The 21,142-nt window shown below is 40.0% G+C and overlaps 3 protein-coding genes and 1 pseudogene across 3 annotated transcripts; all 4 read right to left on the bottom strand.

The window, feature by feature from the left end:
• Positions 1 to 2,368: 2,368 nt before the first annotated feature.
• LOC127530957 (zinc-binding protein A33-like) lies at positions 2,369 to 3,864 on the bottom strand. The gene is given in 3 exon segments (XM_051938963.1): positions 2,369 to 2,372; positions 2,481 to 3,483; positions 3,486 to 3,864. Coding segments are annotated over 3 exon segments (1,386 nt in total).
• A 3,984-nt stretch (positions 3,865 to 7,848) lies between these two features.
• On the bottom strand, positions 7,849 to 9,237 carry LOC127530868 (E3 ubiquitin-protein ligase TRIM35-like). Its single transcript, XM_051938637.1, has one exon. It carries the CDS (start codon positions 9,235 to 9,237, stop codon positions 7,849 to 7,851), a length of 1,389 nt encoding a protein of 462 aa, XP_051794597.1.
• Positions 9,238 to 12,686: 3,449 nt separating this feature from the next.
• On the bottom strand, positions 12,687 to 14,074 carry LOC127530956 (E3 ubiquitin-protein ligase TRIM35-like; annotated as a pseudogene).
• Positions 14,075 to 17,516: 3,442 nt separating this feature from the next.
• On the bottom strand, positions 17,517 to 18,902 carry LOC127530870 (nuclear factor 7, brain-like). The gene has a single exon (XM_051938640.1). The coding sequence runs from the start codon at positions 18,900 to 18,902 to the stop codon at positions 17,517 to 17,519; it is 1,386 nt and encodes a 461-aa protein (XP_051794600.1).
• Between the last annotated feature and the right edge of the window lie 2,240 nt (positions 18,903 to 21,142).

Raw genomic sequence — 21,142 nt, 5'->3', positions numbered from 1 at the left:
TTACTACATCTTTAAAGCTTCTACTACATTTTCTGGGTTACCATGGTGACCAGTTCTGTCCCATCTAAAATATGATTGGTTGGCAGAAAAGGAGTGACAGTGAAGTAGGAAAATATGTGAAATGTTTTGTTGCTGGAGGAACTTTTCAGCATGAAAAGGGGTTCCTGGATAATTTTTACATTTTTTGTAGACCTAAGCGTTGGCCTAACAGACATGGCACATCTGCATTTAGATTTTAGTTGATTAATTTTACTTTGTTAATCTCAGTTTTCTTGATACTATGTACATAGCAGTATTTATCTATGCAGCTGTCAGGTCTGTAGTGAGGAGGGTGGAAACGGTGAAAGAACTGGGATGGAGTGGTGGTGATTTAAAGGTTTTATTGTGAGGGAGAAGGATGATTCTGGAGAGGGATTGCTGGACCTCCCGGTCTAGGTCTTGGACTGGGGTGATGTGTTGGGATTCTTGTTGGCGATGGATCGGGTTGGGGTTCGGGACCTGGTCTTGGCTGTGGTACTGTCTTGGCGGATGCTGGACCTCCCGGTCTAGGTCTTGGACTGGGGTTCTGTGTCGGGATTCTTGTTGGCGGTGGATCGGGTTGGGGTTCGGGACCTGGTCTTGGCTGTGGTACGGTCTTGGCGGCGGTTCTGACTGCGGACCGTTGTAACCTTGTGGCAGTGGGTTGCGCTGGGCTCTGGATTTGGTCTCGGCTGTGGTAATCTCTTGGCTGTGGGTCTAGCGGGGGTTCTGGGCTTGGTCCTGGCGGGGGTATCCTCTTGGCGGTGGTTCAGACCGGTAGTGCGTGGGTTCCGAGCAGTTAGGACTAGAGAAGCAAGGAAAGGCAGAGTTACACACGGTTTTATGCAGAACAACAACTAACCTTCAGAATCCAATTTCTGAGACAACTTGGTTTGGCTGGCGTGTCACTAACTGTGAGTAGTTTGAACAACAATCCGGCGAAGAGTGGATGTGGCGACCGGCTTTTAACTGTCAGGGTGAGATGATGACGGAGTGGAGTCAGCTGCTCAGTCCAGGCTACGTGGCCAATCACCTGAGTGGCTCCAGCTGCTGCTGAAGCCACTCTGACCTGATTAATGAGGGTGAGAGAGAACCGGTACAAAACAACACAGAAACACATGGCAACGGCAGAGCCCAAAAAACATGGCATGACATCAGCAAGGAAACCCCCATAAAGGTTAAAAAGGAGTCTGTAGCCAGCAAGGCAGGACGGGAGTCATGACAGCAGCACATATACAATAAAATATTTGTTGTTTATAATATATTTACATGTCTGGCAGTAGAAACAAAGCACTGCATTAAAATAAGAACTGGAAAATATCAGAAGAAAACTTCAATTTTCCGATGTAGCTTCTGACAGTTGATATGTTCTGCTACAACTATACACAAAGTATGATTTATATTACTTAATTTTAACTTTAAATTTTTCCTTCATACATCAAAATCGAAAAAAGAAATAAGGTGAAACTGAGGTGAAAACATGACGACAGCTCATCTGAAGTCTATTCTTTGTCATTTTTTATTATTCGACACACACAGTTATCCAGAAGTCCATGGAAAGAGCAGGTTACATGAGATACATCATTAAAGACAGATTCAGCTCTTCAATCTGCAGCATTACAAAAAAACTTGAACACCCAGATGTCCTCCTTAAACTTAGATGTCAACTTTAAACCAAGACGTCCACCTTAAACCCAAAATGTCCTCCTTAAACCAAGACATCCAGTATAAAAACAACACGTTAACCTTCAACCATCTTAAAACTAAGATGTCTGCCTTCAACCAAGATGTTCACTTTAAAACCAAGGTGTCCAACTTAAACCAAGAGGTACCCCTTAAAACCCACACATCTACCTTAAACCAAGACGTCCACCTTAAAACCAAAACATCCAATTCAAACCAAGATGTTCGACTGAAAGCCAAGAAGTCCACCTCAAAACAAGATGTTCACCTTAAAACCCAGACATCCTCCTAAAAACCAAGACGTCGACTTTAAACCAAAACATCCACCTCAACCCAAGATGTCTACCTTCAACTATGACATCGTCCTAAAAGCAAAGACGTCCACTTTAAACCAAGACGTCCTCCTTAACACTAAGACATCTTCCTTCAACTAAAATGTCCACCTTAAAACCAAAATGTCCACCTTAAACAGGGAACACTTCAACTGACTCAAAAATTACAATAAAACATAGAATTTAAAGACTAAGAACTTGCTGTAAATGTAGTTAACCATTTAGAACTTTTGCTGTTTGGAAACTTCATTCAATTTCAAGAAAAGTTTATTGGATTATTCACTTATTATATGAAGGTAAAATACTGTGGGTTTTTGTTGCTTGGATTCTCACCACTATCTGCAATGGAACATAAAAAGTCAAATGCAGAGGTCAGATACAACAATGACACAGAAAGAAGTAAAACAGAGAAACATGTTGAATCTATTGATCGTGTTGATCTCTAACTGATCTGTTCTCACTGCCACAGAGACTTTTACTGGTAAAATCTTCACGGTTCTCTTGGTGTTTACGTACAGAAACATTCTCTCAGTGAAAGTGTGATTGAAGGTGTGTATGTGTGTTTTAGTATCAAGATCAGAGAACGACAGTTTTCCTCTGTTACAGTCCAGATTCACTCTGATCCTCTGGAACTTCTTCTGTACTGGGAGATCAGTGGGGGGAGCTGGTGGTGAATATGTTATGTATTTATCTTCAAGGAACACGATTGCCCATATTCCAGACTGTATCTTTGCTCTCCTCTGGACAGACTCTTGTAAAACACCTAGTGACCACTTTGGACTGTCTCCAGTGTCGACATCCCAGCTGTGAGTCCCTGAGTTGAAGCCTTCAGAGCTCAGAACACTGATGAAAAAATCAAACCTCTCTGGACTATCAGGAAGCTGCTGTTCATCGCCATATCCCACACTGGTCAGACCTTCAGACAGGATGAGGTGTGGATGTGCAGTGTTTGGGTCCAGAATGAGAGGAGTGTAGGAGACCATGTCCTTCATGTTGTTCCAGATGTTGAAGCTCAGGTTGCCCACATGTTTGGCCTGGTCTATCAGAGCTCCTGGGTGAAGCTGTGGATCCTCCATCAGGAGGCAGCTCTGGACTCTTTCTGCTGCAGTCTTGTAGTTCAGCAGGAATGAGACGTCTTCAGCTCTCAGCTGCTCCTCTGTGGCTCTGACTGTGTCTGAAAGATCTGCTGTCTCTCTGCTCAGAGCCTCCATCTTCTCCTTCATCATCCCAGTCTTCTGCTCCTCTTCCTCCCTCAGTGCAGCCATCCTGGCCTCCTCCTCCTTTATCAGAAACTGGTGAAGCTTCTCAAACTGCTCCTTAATCTGCCTCTCTGTGTGTCGGGCCTGGACCTTAATGTGTTCTGCTGTTTGATCAAACTTCACTTTGACTTTTTCAGAAAACTTCAGCTTCTCCTTTAAGGACTTCAGAGTTTCCTGAAGTTCCTCCTTTTGTTTTTTACAGCTTCATTGATGAGCCTGAATCTGTGGTTGGAGTGTATTTCTGAATCTCTGCAGACGAGACACACTGGCTGCTGGTGGTCCAGACAGAAGAGTTTGAGTTTCTCAGAGTGCAAACTGCAGAGAGACTCTGAAGATCTCTGAGCTCTCTGCTGCCGGAAGGACTCACACAAATTCTTTAAAACCAAACTAACAGGTGGTTTTTCTCTTGAACATCTTGTATTACAAACTGGACAGTCGTGTGTTGGTTTCTGTCTCCACCAGGTCTTCAGACAGTCTCTACAGAAGCTGTGGCTACATGACAGAACAACAGGCTCTGTGAAGATGTCGTGACAGATGGGGCAGCAGAGATCCTCCTCCGATGTGGAAGCCATTTATTGTGTGAGTGAAGCTGAAAACACAGCAGACACAGAGTCCAGTGAGTCTCTAAGTTCAGTGAAACCTGCTCTGACTCTGAGTGGTGTTTTTGATCAGACTCACCTTCAGTTTGTGGAGTTTCATCAGCTGGAAGCAGCAGTGTTGTAGCTGGATTCAGTGTGAGGCAGCTGCAGCTCTGATGGTCTGAGGAAGAATCACAAAGTATTTGCTGGTTTGTCTCAGGTGATCCAGGTGAGGGGTGGAGCTTCATCTGACCTTTGCCTTTGCTTCAACTGTATCTCTGGGGTGTGTTTTATTTCAAACAAATGAATCATGTTCAAACAGGAAATGTCAGCTGATGTCATTCAGTTGTCACATCAATGGCGTTGGTTGGTCATACTGACTTGTTCTGCTTTTGTGTTGAACAGTCTGAGTGTAAAGGTCTGATCTACACGGTGTCTTTAGGTTTTGGTTGTGTGTTTTTCTTCTTTTTTTTTCTTCTTTTTTTTCCAGAATCAGAATCAGGAAGATTTTATAGCTCAGCTTGGAAATGGGTTTTTCATCTCCATGTCTTCTGAATTTTAAATGTTGTATCTCCCTCTGTTCATTTATTTGTACTTCCTACGGCCTTTTTATTTTCCTTCGTGTTTTATTTTGAAATTATGTTTGTGCATTGCCTTCACCCTTTTGTCTGTTACCTTCCATTTTTATTGGCCTCATTAATGTCACCTCAGTTCTTGTCTCCTTAACTAGTTATCTGTGTTTATAGCCCTGCGTCTCCCACTGTCTTTTGTCAGTCCAGTTCTCCTGCCTGGTTCTCCTGTTCATCACATACTTTTGCATCCCTGAAAGTTTACTTTCACATCCCCCAAAAGGAGAAAACAAAACCAGTCTCCACAAAATAAAGTTTCTCCACAAGTGAATGGCATTCTCAAATACATTTTGAAGGGAGCGTAGCTCTGTTTTGAAATAAGCATCATGTGTAACCTGTGATGTGGTGAGAAGGCAGCTGCTTTCCCGTTTTCAATCAATTTGTGGTTCAGTTCACGGACAAAAACTTTGATGTGAGGTTTCGGTTGATCTGTATAATCTGACAAAGTTCAAGTAAGGAGACATAAAACAGCAACCAGACCATCACCTAGAAGACAAAGGTTTGATTTGCAGTTTCAGAATTTAGTTAACCATGCCTGACGTACATCAGCGGGGTTACTGCATTCGCTTCGGAATCTGGCTGGGTAAGTATGTATGTATGTATGTGTGTGGGTGGATATGTCCGGTCAGATATCTCTGCAAGTGCTCAAGTCAGGATAATCAAACTTGGCACTGAAGATCAGTCTAAGGTCCCCTGCTCAGTTGTGGAGTTACAGGTCAGACGATCAAGTAGGAAGGGATATACGTAGGATGATCAAAATTGATGCAGAGTATCATGCATGGGCGTGGTTCTGCCCTCTACTGGGGGCTCGTCTAGTTTTGTTTGCTGTCGTCTACTTTGGTTTTCATTAACTTTTTGGTTCAGTTTAGCCACCAAAATTACAAGGTTAAGATTAGGAAATAACAATTTTTGTTCAAAACTTCAGATGCTAGAAGTTTGGTTAATACTCAGAAAAATGTCATGGTTTGGATTAAAATACAACTTTTTTTTTTTTTTTACTACATCTTTAAAGCTTCTACTACACTTTCTGGATTACCATGGTGACCAGTCCTGCACCATCTAAAATATGATTGGTTGGCTGAAAAGGAGCGACAGTGAAGCAGTAAAACATGTGAAATGTTTTGGTGCTGAAGGAACTTTTAATCATGACAAAAAGGGGTTCCAGGATAATTTTAAATTTTTTAGTAGATTTAAGTGTCGACCGAACAGACACTATACATCTTTATTTATTTTATGAATTTTATTTTTAAAATCTCAGTTTTCTTGGTATAATGCACATAGCAGTGCTTTTCTGTGCCACCATATATATTAGAATATTTGTTGTTTATAATATCTTAACATGTTTACCAGTAAAAAAAATCACTGCACAAATATAAAAACTAGAAAAATTCAGAAGAAAACTTTATTTTCCAATGCATCTTCTGTCATTTGATATGTTCTGCTACAACTATACACAAAGTATAATTTACATGAGTTCATTTTCAATCTCAAACCCTGATCAGTTCCTTTCCTCTCTGTAACAAACTTCCTGAAAACTGCAGGTCTGCTGAAACTCTCAGCTCCTTTAAATCAAGGATAAAGACTTATTATTTACTGCTGCCTTTGGTTAATGACTGTCTTAATACCAGCACTGAAGTGTCACTTTTAAATGAATTTAATTCAATCTCTCTTTTAGAATCCGTTTTAATTTCTTTGAGTTTATTATCATAAAATGTCATGTTGATTTTATTGCTTTAATTATGTTTCATTTCTCTCATTTTAATGTCTAAAATCATCTTCGTATTAGATTCCTTTTCCATTGTAAAGCACTTTGAATTGCCTTGTGTATAAATTGTGCTTTATAAATAAACTTACCTTGTCTCTAATATCTCCGAGCTTTTACTTTGAAAGTGCAGCATACTTCACAGAATTCTGTTTCCTCCCTGTAAATACAAATGTTTCTTGTGGGCTACTGAATTGAGACTTTTTTCTTCTTTCTTTGTAAATCAAAGTCGACAAAATAAGATGTGAAACTGAGGTGAAAACATGACGACAGCTCATCTGAAGTCTTTTCTTCATCACTTTTTATTATCTGACACACAGTTATCCAGAAGTCCATGGAAAGAGCAGGTTACATGAGATACATCATTAAAGACAGGTTCAGCTCTTCAATCTTCAGCATTATAAAAAACTTGAACACCCAGATGTCCACCTTAAATCAAGATGTCCACCTTAAAACCAATACATCCACCTAAAACAAAAAACACTTGAACTGACTCAAAAATGTCAGTAAAACATAAAATTTAAACATGGAGAACTTGTCATAAGTCTGATTAAACATTAATCCTTTTCACTGTTCTGAAACTTTACAGAATTTAATAATAATAATAATAATAATAATAACAACTTTATTTATTTAGCACTTTCAAATCAAAGTGTTTTACCGAGCAAGCAACAGATAAAATACAATAAAATGATAACAGATAAAAACAATGGCTAAGAAACTGATGAGAACAATTTCTAAGAACCTCACAGTTAGGATTCATATACAACAGAGAACAAGTGGGTCTTTAGCTTAGCTTTGAACACCTCTACTGAGCAAGCTTGTCTAATGTCAGACAGAACAGCATTCCATGAAGACGGTGCATGCAAATAAAAAGCCCACACACCGTCTGTGTTCTTTTTAACTCTTGGGACAGTCAGCAGACCTGTAGCCTGGGAGCACAAGGACCTCGCTGCTTCATATGGGACGACCAGCTCCTTTAAATATGATGGTCCAATGGCATTTACAGCTTTATATGTTGAAAGAAGTATCTTAAAATCAGCTCTGACATGAAGTGGGAGCCAATGGAGTGAGCCTAACACTGGTGAAATGTGGTCACATTTCATTGTTCCCGTCAGAATGCGGGCTGCCGCATTCCTGAACCTTCTGTAGGCTATGAAAGCTCCTCTTAGACGAGCCAGACAGGAGAGAATTACAATAATCCAATCCAGAAAACACAAATGAATGGATAAGATCCTCATCAGCCCTAAAAGACAACAAGGAGTGAATCTTAGCAATCCTCCTGAGGTGGAAGAAAGCTATTTTTGTCACCTCTCTTATGTGGGAGACAAATGTAAGAGACTGATCAATTTAAAGAACAGTTTAATTAATTAATCAATTATTGGTATTGTAGTCATTTGAACAATCAACAAAATCTGAAAAAGTTCCTCCTGATTCAGAAAATATTCACAATATGAAGTAAAATATTGGGTTTTCTTTTCCTTTGCTTGGATTCTCACCACTATCTGCAATGGAATGTAAAAAGCCAAAGAACAGAAAGTAAAATAAAACAGAGAAACATGTTGAATCTATTGATCCTGTTGATCTCTAACTGATCTGTTCTACTGCCACAGAGACTTTTACTGGTAAAATCTTCACTGTTTTCATGGTGCTCATGATTGGAAACATCCTCTCAGTGAAAGTGTGATTGAAGGTGTGTATGTGTGTTTTAGTATCAAGATCAGAGAACGACAGTTTTCCTCTGTTACAGTCCAGATTCACTCTGATCCTCTGGAACTTCTTCTGTATTGGGAGATCAGTGGAGGAATCTGGTGGTGACCATGAAGAGTATTTACCTTCATAGAACGCTATTCTCCATAATCCAGACTCTATCATTGCCTTCCTCTGGACAGACTCTTGTAAAACACCTAGTGACCACAATGAACTGTCTCCAGTGTCGACATCCCAGCTGTGAGTCCCTGAGTTGAAGCCTTCAGAGCTCAGAACACAGACACTAGGATGAAACCTCTCTGGATTATAAGGAAGCTGCTGTTTATCTCCTCTTGTGACACTGGTCAGATCATCAGACAGGATGAGGTACGGACTTGCAGTGTTTGGGTCCAGAATGAGAGGAGTGTAGGAGACCATGTCCTTTATGTTGTTCCAGATGTTGAAGCTCAGGTTGCCCACATGTTTGGCCTGGTCTATCAGAGCTCCTGGGTGAAGCTGTGGATCCTCCAGCAGGAGGCAGCTCTGGACTCCTTCTGCTGCAGTCTTGTAGTTCAGCAGGAATGAGACGTCTTCAGCTCTCAGCTGCTCCTCTGTGGCTCTGACTGTGTCTGAAAGATCTGCTATCTCTCTGCTCAGAGCCTCCATCTTCTCCTTCATCATCCCAGTCTTCTGCTCCTCTTCCTCCCTCAGTGCAGCCATCCTGGCCTCCTCCTCCTTTTTCAGAAACTGGTGAAGCTTCTCAAACTGCTCCTTAATCTGCCTCTCTGTGTGTCGGGCCTGGACCTTAATGTGTTCTGCTGTTTGATCAAACTTCATTTTGACTTTTTCAGAAAACTTCAGCTTCTTCTTTAAGGGCTTCAGAGTTTCCTGAAGTTCCTTCTTGTGTTTTTTTACAGCTGCATTGATGGGCCTGAATCTGTGGTTGGAGTGTATTTCTGAATCTCTGCAGATGAGACACACTGGCTGCTGGTGGTCCAGACAGAAGAGTTTGAGTTTCTCAGAGTGCAAACTGCAGAGATACTCTGAAGATCTCTGAGCTCTCTGCTGCCGGAAGGACTCACACAGATTCTTCAAAACCAAACTAACAGGTGGTTCTTCTCTTGAACATCTTGTACTACAAACTGGACAGTCGTGTGTTGGTTTCTGTCTCCACCAGGTCTTCAGACAGTCTCTACAGAAGCTGTGGCTACATGACAGAACAACAGGCTCTGTGAAGATGTCGTGACAGATGGGACAGCAGAGATCCTTGTCTGATGTGGAAGCCATTTATTGTGTGAGTGAAGCTGAAAACACAGCAGACACAGAGTCCAGTGAGTCTCTAAGTTCAGTGAAACCTGCTCTGACTCTGAGTGGTGTTTTGATCAGACTCACCTTCAGTTTGTGGAGTTTCATCAGCTGGAAGCAGCAGTGTTGTAGCTGGATTCAGTGTGAGGCAGCTGCAGCTCTGATGGTCTGAGGAAGAATCACAAAGTGTTTGCTGGTTTGTCTCAGGTGAGCCAGGTGAGGGGCGGAGCTTCAACAGACCATTTGCTTTGCTTCGCCTGTAACTCTGGAATGTCTTCACTTCAAAGAAATGAATCATATCTAAACAGGGAATCTCAGCTGATGTCATTTAAGTTGCCAAACTAGTTGTGTCGGTTGGTGACGGTGACTTGTTCTGGTTTTGTGTTCAAAAATCTGAAAGTAAAGGTCTGATCAACACGGTGTCTTTGGGTTTTAATTTTGTTATTTTTTTCTTCCAAAATCAGAATCAGAAAGATTTTATTTCTAAGCTTAGAAATGTGTTTTCCTTCTCTATGTCTTCAAAAATGTTATTGTTTTTTCTCCCTCTGTTCATTTATTTGTACTTCCTTTTGTCCCTTTCTGTTCCTTCCTGTTTTATTGTGAAATTACTTTTATGCGTTGCCGATGTTTTCACTTCCCCCTTTTGTCTGTTCCCTTTCATTTTTACTCACCCCATTACTGTCACCTCAGTCTTGTCTCCTCAATTAGTTATCTGTGTTTTTAAAGCCCTGAGTCTTCCACTGTCTGTCGTCTTTTGGTTCAGTTTTGGTACAAAAATTATGAGGTGAAGATTAGGTTGATCCATCAAACCTTACAAAGTTCAAGTAAGGAGGTATAAACCAGCAACCAGACCGTGACCGAGAAGAAAAGGTTTGAGTCCCAGACTCAGCATTCAGTTTCAATTTTTGTTGTGTACTTTGATTTTCACTCACTTTTTGGTTCAAAACTACAAGGTTAAGTTTAGAAAAATAACACATTTTGTTTAACACTTAAGATGTTAGAAGTTTGGTTAACACTGGGAAAAATGTCAGGGTTTGGGCTAAAATAAGATTTTTTTTTTGCTACATTGTTAAAGTTTCTACTATGTTTTGTGGGTTACCATGGTGACAAGTCCTGCCTTATCTAAAATATGATTGAATGGCTCAAAAGGAGCAACAGTGAAGCAGGACAATATGTGAAATGTTTTGTTGCTGGAGGAACTTTTCATAATGAAAAAGGAATTCCTGGATAATTTTTAAATTTTTATTTCTTTGAAGTCTTACATGTAGGCCAAACAAACTCTTTAGATCTGCATTTAGACTTTATTTTATTGATCTTACTTTTTAAATTTCAGTTGTCTAGATATCATATACCTAGCAATACTTATATATGTAACACAGACATCACACAATATGCGTTGTTTATAATATGTTCACATGTTTGGCAGTAGAAATTAAGCACTGCACTAAAATAAGAGCTGGAAAATGTCAGAAAAAAAATTCAGTTTGCCAGTGCAGCTTCTACCAGCTGATATGTTCTGCAACAACTCTACACAAGTTGTAATTTACATCAGTTCATTTTCTCGTCTCAAACCCTGATCAGCTCCTTTCATGTCTGGAACAAACTTCCAGAACACTGTAAGTCTGTTGAGCCTCTCAGCTCCTTTAAATCAAGGATAAAAACTTATTATTTACTGTTGCCTTTGATTAATGACTGACTTAATACCAGCACTGCACTTTCATTTTTAAAGTGATTTTATTTTATCTCTTTTTTATATTAATTTTTATGTATATGTTTTATTATCATACATTTTCATGTTGATTTTATTGCTTTAATTATGTTTCATTTCTATGAATTTAAAGTCTACTTTTAAAATCATCTTTGTATTCAATTCCTTTTCCATTGTAAAGCACTTTGAATTGCCTTGTGTGTCATTTGTGCGATATAAATAAACTTCCCATGTCTTTAACATATTTGAGCTTTTACTTTGAAAATGTAGTGTACTTCACAGAATTCTGTTTCCTCCCTGTAAATACAAATGTTTATTGTGGGCTACAGAATTGAGACTTTTTTCTTATTTCTTTGTAAATCAAAGTCTACAAAATAAGATGTGAAACTGAGGTGAAAACATGACGACAGCTCATCTGAAGTCTTTTCTTCATCACTTTTTATTATCTGACACACAGGTATCCAGAAGTCCATGGAAAGAGCAGGTTACATGAGCCACATCATTAAAGAGAGATTCAGCTCTTCAATCTGCAGCATTATAAAAAACTTGAATACCCAGATGTCCACCTTAAAACCAAAATGTCCACCTTAAAACCAATACATCCACCTAAAACAAAAACACTTGAACTGACTCAAAAATGTCAGTAAAGCATAAATTTTAAACATGGAGAACTTGTCATAAGTCTGATTAAACATTCATCCTATTCACTGTTTTGAAACTTTACAGAATTTAATAATAACTTTTTTTATTTAGCACTTTCAAATCAAAGTGCTTTACCGAGCAAGCAACAGATAAAATACAATAAAATGATAACAGATAAAAGCAATGGCTAAGAAATAAAAACAATGGCGAAGAAACTGATGAGAACGATTTCTAAGAACCTCAGAGTTAGGATTCATTTGCAACAGAGAACAAGTGGGTCTTTAGCTTAGCTTTGAACACCTCTACTGAGCAAGCTTGTCTAATGTCAGACAGAACAGCATTCCATGAAGATGGTGCATGCAAATAAAAAGCCCACACACCGTCTGTGTTCTTTTTAACTCTTGGGACAGTCAGCAGACCTGTCCCCTGGGAGCACAAGGACCTCGCTGCTTCATATGGGACGACCAGCTCCTTTAAATATGATGGTCCAATGGCATTTACAGCTTTATATGTTGAAAGAAGTATCTTAAAATCAGCTCTGACATGAAGTGGGAGCCAATGGAGTGAGCCTAACACTGGTGAAATGTGGTCATATTTCATTGTTCCCGTCAGAATGCGGGCTGCCGCATTCCTGAACCTTCTGTAGGCTATGAAAGCTCCTCTTAGACGAGCCAGACAGGAGAGAATTACAATAATCCAATCCAGAAAACACAAATGAATGGATAAGATCCTCATCAGACCTAAAAGACAACAAGGAGTGAATCTTAGCAATCCTCCTGAGGTGGAAGAAAGCTATTTTTGTCACCTCTCGTATGTGGGAGACAAATGTAAGAGACTGATCAATTTAAAGAACAGTTTGTTGAATTAATCAATTATTGGTATTGTAGTCATTTGAACAATCAACAAAATCTGAGAAAGTTCCTCCTGATTCAGAAAATATTCACAATATGAAGTAAAATATTGGGTTTTCTTTTCCTTTGCTTGGATTCTCACTACTATCTGCAATGGAATGTAAAAAGCCAAAGAACAGAAAGTAAAATAAAACAGAGAAACATGTTGAATCTATTGATCCTGTTGATCTCTAACTGATCTGTTCTACTGCCACAGAGACTTTTACTGGTAAAATCTTCAGTGTGTTCGTGGTGAACATGTACGGAAACATCCTCTCAGTGAAAGTGTGATTGAAGGTGTGTATGTGTGTTTTAGTATCAAGATCAGAGAACGACAGTTTTCCTCTGTTACAGTCCAGATTCACTCTGATCCTCTGGAACTTCTTCTGTATTGGGAGATCAGTGGAGGAATCTGGTGGTGACCATGAAGAGTATTTACCTTCATAGAACGCTATTCTCCATAATCCAGACTCTATCATTGCCTTCCTCTGGACAGACTCTTGTAAAACACCGAGTGACCACAATGAACTGTCTCCAGTGTCGACATCCCAGCTGTGAGTCCCTGAGTTGAAGCCTTCAGAGCTCAGAACACAGACACCAGGATAAAACCTCTCTGGATTATAAGGAAGCTGCTGTTCATCTCCTCTTGTGACACTGGTCAGATCATCAGACAGGATGAGGTACGGACTTGCAGTGTTTGGGTCCAGAATGAGAGGAGTGTAGGAGACCATGTCCTTCATGTTGTTCCAGATGTTGAAGCTCAGGTTGCCCACATGTTTGGCCTGGTCTATCAGAGCTCCTGGGTGAAGCTGTGGATCCTCCATCAGGAGGCAGCTCTGGACTCTTTCTGCTGCAGTCTTGTAGTTCAGCAGGAATGAGACGTCTTCAGCTCTCAGCTGCTCCTCTGTGGCTCTGACTGTGTCTGAAAGATCTGCTATCTCTCTGCTCAGAGCCTCCATCTTCTCCTTCATCATCCCAGTCTTCTGCTCCTCTTCCTCCCTCAGTGCAGCCATCCTGGCCTCCTCCTCCTTTTTCAGAAACTGGTGAAGCTTCTCAAACTGCTCCTTAATCTGCCTCTCTGTGTGTCGGGCCTGGACCTTAATGTGTTCTGCTGTTTGATCAAACTTCATTTTGACTTTTTCAGAAAACTTCAGCTTCTTCTTTAAGGGCTTCAGAGTTTCCTGAAGTTCCTTCTTGTGTTTTTTACAGCTGCATTGATGGGCCTGAATCTGTGGTTGGAGTGTATTTCTGAATCTCTGCAGATGAGACACACTGGCTGTTGGTGGTCCAGACAGAAGAGTTTGAGTTTCTCAGAGTGCAAACTGCAGAGAGACTCTGAAGATCTCTGAGCTCTCTGCTGCCGGAAGGACTCACACAGATTCTTCAAAACCAAACTAACAGGTGGTTCTTCTCTTGAACATCTTGTACTACAAACTGGACAGTCGTGTGTTGGTTTCTGTCTCCACCTGGTCTTCAGACAGTCTCTACAGAAGCTGTGGCTACATGACAGAACAACAGGCTCTGTGAAGATGTCGTGACAGATGGGACAGCAGAGATCCTTGTCTGATGTGGAAGCCATTTATTGTGTGAGTGAAGCTGAAAACACAGCAGACACAGAGTCCAGTGAGTCTCTAAGTTCAGTGAAACCTGCTCTGACTCTGAGTGGTGTTTTTGATCAGACTCACCTTCAGTTTGTGGAGTTTCATCAGCTGGAAGCAGCAGAGTTGTAGCTGGATTCAGTGTGAGGCAGCTGCAGCTCTGATGGTCTGAGGAAGAATCACAAAGTGTTTGCTGGTTTGTCTCAGGTGAGCCAGGTGAGGGGCGGAGCTTCAACAGACCGTTTGCTTTGCTTCGCCTGTAACTCTGGAATGTCTTCACTTCAAAGAAATGAATCATATCTAAACAGGGAATCTCAGCTGATGTCATTTAAGTTGCCAAACTAGTTGTGTCGGTTGGTGACGGTGACTTGTTCTGGTTTTGTGTTCAAAAATCTGAAAGTAAAGGTCTGATCAACACGGTGTCTTTGGGTTTTAATTTTGTTATTTTTTTCTTCCAAAATCAGAATCAGAAAGATTTTATTTCTAAGCTTAGAAATGTGTTTTCCTTCTCTATGTCTTCAAAAATGTTATTGTTTTTTCTCCCTCTGTTCATTTATTTGTACTTCCTTTTGTCCCTTTCTGTTCCTTCCTGTTTTATTGTGAAATTACTTTTATGCGTTGCCGATGTTTTCACTTCCCCCTTTTGTCTGTTCCCTTTCATTTTTACTCACCCCATTACTGTCACCTCAGTCTTGTCTCCTCAATTAGTTATCTGTGTTTTTAAAGCCCTGAGTCTTCCACTGTCTGTCGTCTTTTGGTTCAGTTTTGGTACAAAAATTATGAGGTGAAGATTAGGTTGATCCATCAAACCTTACAAAGTTCAAGTAAGGAGGTATAAACCAGCAACCAGACCGTGACCGAGAAGAAAAGGTTTGAGTCCCAGACTCAGCATTCAGTTTCAATTTTGTTGTGTACTTTGATTTTCACTCACTTTTTGGTTCAAAACTACAAGGTTAAGTTTAGAAAAATAACACATTTTGTTTAACACTTAAGATGTTAGAAGTTTGGTTAACACTGGGAAAAATGTCAGGGTTTGGGCTAAAATAAGATTTTTTTTTGCTACATTGTTAAAGTTTCTACTATGTTTTGTGGGTTACCATGGTGACAAGTCCTGCCTTATCTAAAATATGATTGAATGGCTCAAAAGGAGCAACAGTGAAGCAGGACAATATGTGAAATGTTTTGTTGCTGGAGGAACTTTTCATAATGAAAAAGGAATTCCTGGATAATTTTTAAATTTTTATTTCTTTGAAGTCTTACGTGTAGGCCAAACAAACTCTTTAGATCTGCATATAGACTTTATTTTATTATCTTACTTTTTAAATTTCAGTTGTCTAGATATCATATACCTAGCAATACTTATATATGTAACACAGACATCACACAATATGCGTTGTTTATAATATGTTCACATGTTTGGCAGTAGAAATTAAGCACTGCACTAAAATAAGAGCTGGAAAATGTCAGAAAAAAATTCAGTTTGCCAGTGCAGCTTCTACCAGCTGATATGTTCTGCAACAACTCTACACAAGTTGTAATTTACATCAGTTCATTTTCTCGTCTCAAACCCTGATCAGCTCCTTTCATGTCTGGAACAAACTTCCAGAACACTGTAAGCCTGTTGAGCCTCTCAGCTCCTTTAAATCAAGGATAAAAACTTATTATTTACTGTTGCCTTTGATTAATGACTGACTTAATACCAGCACTGCACTTTCATTTTTAAAGTGATTTTATTTTATCTCTTTTTATATTAATTTTTATGTATATGTTTTATTATCATACATTTCATGTTGATTTTATTGCTTTAATTATGTTTCATTTCTATGATTTTAAAGTCTACTTTTAAAATCATCTTTGTATTCAATTCCTTTTCCATTGTAAAGCACTTTGAATTGCCTTGTGTGTCATTTGTGCGATATAAATAAACTTCCCATGTCTTTAACATATTTGAGCTTTTACTTTGAAAATGTAGTGTACTTCACAGAATTCTGTTTCCTCCCTGTAAATACAAATGTTTATTGTGGGCTACAGAATTGAGACTTTTTCTTATTTCTTTGTAAATCAAAGTCTACAAAATAAGATGTGAAACTGAGGTGAAAACATGACGACAGCTCATCTGAAGTCTTTTCTTCATCACTTTTTATTATCTGACACACAGGTATCCAGAAGTCCATGGAAAGAGCAGGTTACATGAGCCACATCATTAAAGAGAGATTCAGCTCTTCAATCTGCAGCATTATAAAAAACTTGAATACCCAGATGTCCACCTTAAAACCAAAATGTCCACCTTAAAACCAATACATCCACCTAAAACAAAAAACACTTGAACTGACTCAAAAATGTCAGTAAAGCATAAATTTTAAACATGGAGAACTTGTCATAAGTCTGATTAAACATTCATCCTATTCACTGTTTTGAAACTTTACAGAATTTAATAATAACTTTTTTTATTTAGCACTTTCAAATCAAAGTGCTTTACCGAGCAAGCAACAGATAAAATACAATAAAATGATAACAGATAAAAGCAATGGCTAAGAAATAAAAACAATGGCGAAGAAACTGATGAGAACGATTTCTAAGAACCTCAGAGTTAGGATTCATTTGCAACAGAGAACAAGTGGGTCTTTAGCTTAGCTTTGAACACCTCTACTGAACAAGTTTGTCTAATGTCAGACAGAACAGCATTCCATGAAGACGGTGCATGCAAATAAAAAGCCCACACACCGTCTGTGTTCTTTATAACTCTTGGGACAGTCAGCAGACCTGTCCCCTGGGAGCACAAGGACCTCGCTGCTTCATATGGGACGACCAGCTCCTTTAAATATGATGGTCCAATGGCATTTACAGCTTTATATGTTGAAAGAAGTATCTTAAAATCAGCTCTGACATGAAGTGGGAGCCAATGGAGTGAGCCTAACACTGGTGAAATGTGGTCATATTTCATTGTTCCCGTCAGAATGCGGGCTGCCGCATTCCTGAACCTTCTGTAGGCTATGAAAGCTCCTCTTAGACGAGCCAGACAGGAGAGAATTACAATAATCCAATCCAGAAAACACAAATGAATGGATAAGATCCTCATCAGCCCTAAAAGACAACAAGGAGTGAATCTTCGCAATCCTCCTGAGGTGGAAGAAAGCTATTTTTGTCACCTCTCTTATGTGGGAGACAAATGTAAGAGACTGATCAATTTAAAGAACAGTTTGTTGAATTAATCAATTATTGGTATTGTAGTCATTTGAACAATCAACAAAATCTGAGAAAATTCCCCTGATTCAGAAAATATTCACAATATGAAGTAAAATATTGGGTTTTCTTTCCTTTGCTTGGATTCTCACCACTATCTACAATGGAATGTAAAAAGCCAAAGAACAGAAAGTAAAATAAAACAGAGAAACATGTTGAATCTATTGATCCTGTTGATCTCTAACTGATCTGTTCTACTGCCACAGAGACTTTTACTGGTAAAATCTTCAGTGTGTTCGTGGTGAACATGTACGGAAACATCCTCTCAGTGAAAGTGTGATTGAAGGTGTGTATGTGTGTTTTAGTATCAAGATCAGAGAACGACAGTTTTCCTCTGTTACAGTCCAGATTCACTCTGATCCTCTGGAACTTCTTTACTGAGAGATCAGTGGGGGGAGCTGATGGGGACCATGAAGAGTATTTACCTTCATAGAACGCTATTCTCCATGATCCAGACTCTATCTTTGCTCTCCTCTGGACAGACTCTTGTAAAACACCGAGTGACCACCATGAACTGTCTCCAATGTCGACATCCCAGCTGTGAGTCCCTGAGTTGAAGCCTTCAGAGCTCAGAACACAGACACTAGGATAAAACCTCTCTGGATTATAAGGAAGCTGCTGTTTATCTCCAAATCTCACACTGGTCAGATCATCAGACAGGATGAGTTTTGGATGTGCAGTGTTTGGGTCCAGAATGAGAGGAGTGTAGGAGACCATGTCCTTCATGTTGTTCCAGATGTTGAAGCTCAGGTTGCCCACATGTTTGGCCTGGTCTATCAGAGCTCCTGGGTGAAGCTGTGGATCCTCCATCAGGAGGCAGCTCTGGACTCTTTCTGCTGCAGTCTTGTAGTTCAGCAGGAATGAGACGTCTTCAGCTCTCAGCTGCTCCTCTGTGGCTCTGACTGTGTCTGAAAGATCTGCTATCTCTCTGCTCAGAGCCTCCATCTTCTCCTTCATCATCCCAGTCTTCTGCTCCTCTTCCTCCCTCAGTGCAGCCATCCTGGCCTCCTCCTCCTTTATCAGAAACTGGTGAAGCTTCTCAAACTGCTCCTTAATCTGCCTCTCTGTGTGTCGGGCCTGGACCTTAATGTGTTCTGCTGTTTGATCAAACTTCACTTTGACTTGTTCAGAAACCTTCAGCTTCTCCTTTAAGGGCTTCAGAGTTTCCTGAAGTTCCTCCTTGTGTTTTTTTACAGCTTCATTGATGGGCCTGAATCTGTGGTTGGAGTGTATTTCTGAATCTCTGCAGACGACACACACTGGCTGCTGGTGGTCCAGACAGAAGAGTTTGAGTTTCTCAGAGTGCAAACTGCAGAGAGACTCTGAAGATCTCTGAGCTCTCTGCTGTCGGAAGGACTCACACAGATTCTTCAAAACCAAACTAACAGGTGGTTCTTCTCTTGAACATCTTGTACTACAAACTGGACAGTCGTGTGTTGGTTTCTGTCTCCACCAGGTCTTCAGACAGTCTCTACAGAAGCTGTGGCTACATGACAGAACAACAGGCTCTGTGAAGATGTCGTGACAGATGGGACAGCAGAGATCCTCCTCTGATGTGGAAGCCATTTATTGTGTGAGTGAAGCTGAAAACACAGCAGACACAGAGTCCAGTGAGTCTCTAAGTTCAGTGAAACCTGCTCTGACTCTGAGTGGTGTTTTTGATCAGACTCACCTTCAGTTTGTGGAGTTTCATCAGCTGGAAGCAGCAGTGTTGTAGCTGGATTCAGTGTGAGGCAGCTGCAGCTCTGATGGTCTGAGGAAGAATCACAAAGTGTTTGCTGGTTTGTCTCAGGTGATCCAGTTGAGGGGCGGAGCTTCATCTGACCTTTGCCTTTGCTTCAACTGTAACTCTGGAATGTCTTCACTTCAACGAAATGAATCATATCTCAACAAGAAATCTCAGCTGATGTCACTACGTTGTTAAACTCACTGTGTCGGTTGGTGATGGAGACTTGTTCTGGTTTTGTGTTCAACAGTCTGAAAGTAAAGGTCTGATCTACACGGTGTCTTTGGGTTTTGGTTGTTTTTTCTATTTTTCCCGCCGAAGCAGAAAGATTTTGTTGCTAAGCTTAGAAATTAGTATGTTTTTCTTCTCCATGTCTTCTGAATTTTATTGTTTTATCTCCCTCTGTTTATTAATTTGTACTTCCTTCAGCCACTTTCTGTTTCTTCCTGTTTTATTTTGAAAATACCTTTGTGCATTGCCAATGTTTTTACTTTCCCCTTTTGTCTGTTACCTTCCATTTTCCATCGCTTTAGTCTTGTCTCCTTAATTAGTTATCTGTGTTTATAGCCCTGTGTCTTCCACTGTCTTTGGTCAGTCCCAACAAGCCCTCAAACTCATACGACCACACAGGTCGTATGTAACATGCCCCTCAATACGACCCATGAGAGCGTATTTAGGTTCGCGCCCCTGCGGGGGACAGGAAGGCATTATGGGATTTAATTGGCGAAACAGCTTTTCCCTCGCGAAATGGTTTTTCCCTCACTTTCGCAATACGGGTTTAGGGTTATGGTTAGGGTTAGGGTTAGGTCAAATTTTGTTCATGGTGACGTTTCAGCTGAGACACCAGAGTGTCGATATTTACTCAACCACTAGAGGTCGCTTAACTTCAAAACATAACACTCGGTCGTAATACGGGCGTGTACAGACGACCTATGTGGTCGTTTTTTCAAGGAGGACAGTCTCGTCAGTCCAGTTCTCCTGCCTAGTTCTCCTGGTCCTCGTCTACTTTTGTGTCTGTTTAAGTTTACTTTCACATTAGCCAAAGTACAAATCAAAATCAGTCTCCACAAAATTAAGTTCTATACAACTGGATGGCATTCTGGATTACATTTTGAATGGAGTGTAGTTTTATTAAGATAAAAGCATAATGTGTGACTTGTGATGTGATGGGAAGGCAGCCCATTTTCCTGTTTTCACTCAATTTTTGTTTCAGTTTAAGTTCCAAAACTTTGAAGTGAGGTTTAGGTTCCAAATAAGCAAAATTTCAGATCCATCAAAATGACAAAGTTCAAGTTAGGAGACATAAACCATAAACCAGACCGTCACCAAGAAGACAAAGGTTTGAATCCCAGTCTCAGAATTCAGATTCATTCTCTGTCGTCTGCTTTAAATTTCACGATACATCTGCATTTAGACTTTTTTGTTCATGTCTGGAACAAACTTCCAGAAAACTGCAGGTCTGCTGAAACTCTCAGCTCCTTTAAATCAAGGATAAAGACTTATTATTTACTGTTGCCCTTGGTTAATGACTGTCTTGATACCAGCACTGAAGTGTCACTTTTAACAATGTAAATCTAGTAAAAAAAAAAATAATAATAATAATATATATATATATATATATATATATATATTATGTAAATGTAATAAACATAAAAATGAGATATCAGATATTATCCAGTTATTATATTTATTGGTTACTCCCAGGCGTAAACTAACCGTGACGTCACCCGTTGGTTTCAACGTCGAGAAAATGAAGGCCGGATTTTGGTACTTCCTGGTCGCCGTTTTGGATTTTTTGGAGCCAGTGACGTAAAAAGCATCATCAAACAGACTGGACCGGAGAGCAACTCGGGGCAGGATTGGCTGAGGACTCTCTTATCCCGCCCACATTTTACCGCAGAGGCTTCTGTTGCTGTCAATCAAGTATAGCCACGCCCCCTGGCTCCGCCAACTTTAACGATTTATTTAAAATTCAGTATTGATTTATTTTAAGATCGGCCACCTGATCTCTCATTTTAACCATGAAAACTAACAGGAAAATAATCCTGAGCTGTAGAAAATCAGTCTATCAGATTTTGTT

This window comes from Acanthochromis polyacanthus, chromosome 18, assembly GCF_021347895.1.
Source record: "Acanthochromis polyacanthus isolate Apoly-LR-REF ecotype Palm Island chromosome 18, KAUST_Apoly_ChrSc, whole genome shotgun sequence".
In the NCBI taxonomy this organism is placed as follows: domain Eukaryota; kingdom Metazoa; phylum Chordata; class Actinopteri; family Pomacentridae; genus Acanthochromis; species Acanthochromis polyacanthus.
Note: the sequence above shows the minus strand (reverse complement) of the source record. Positions and strands in the feature narration are given on the sequence as shown.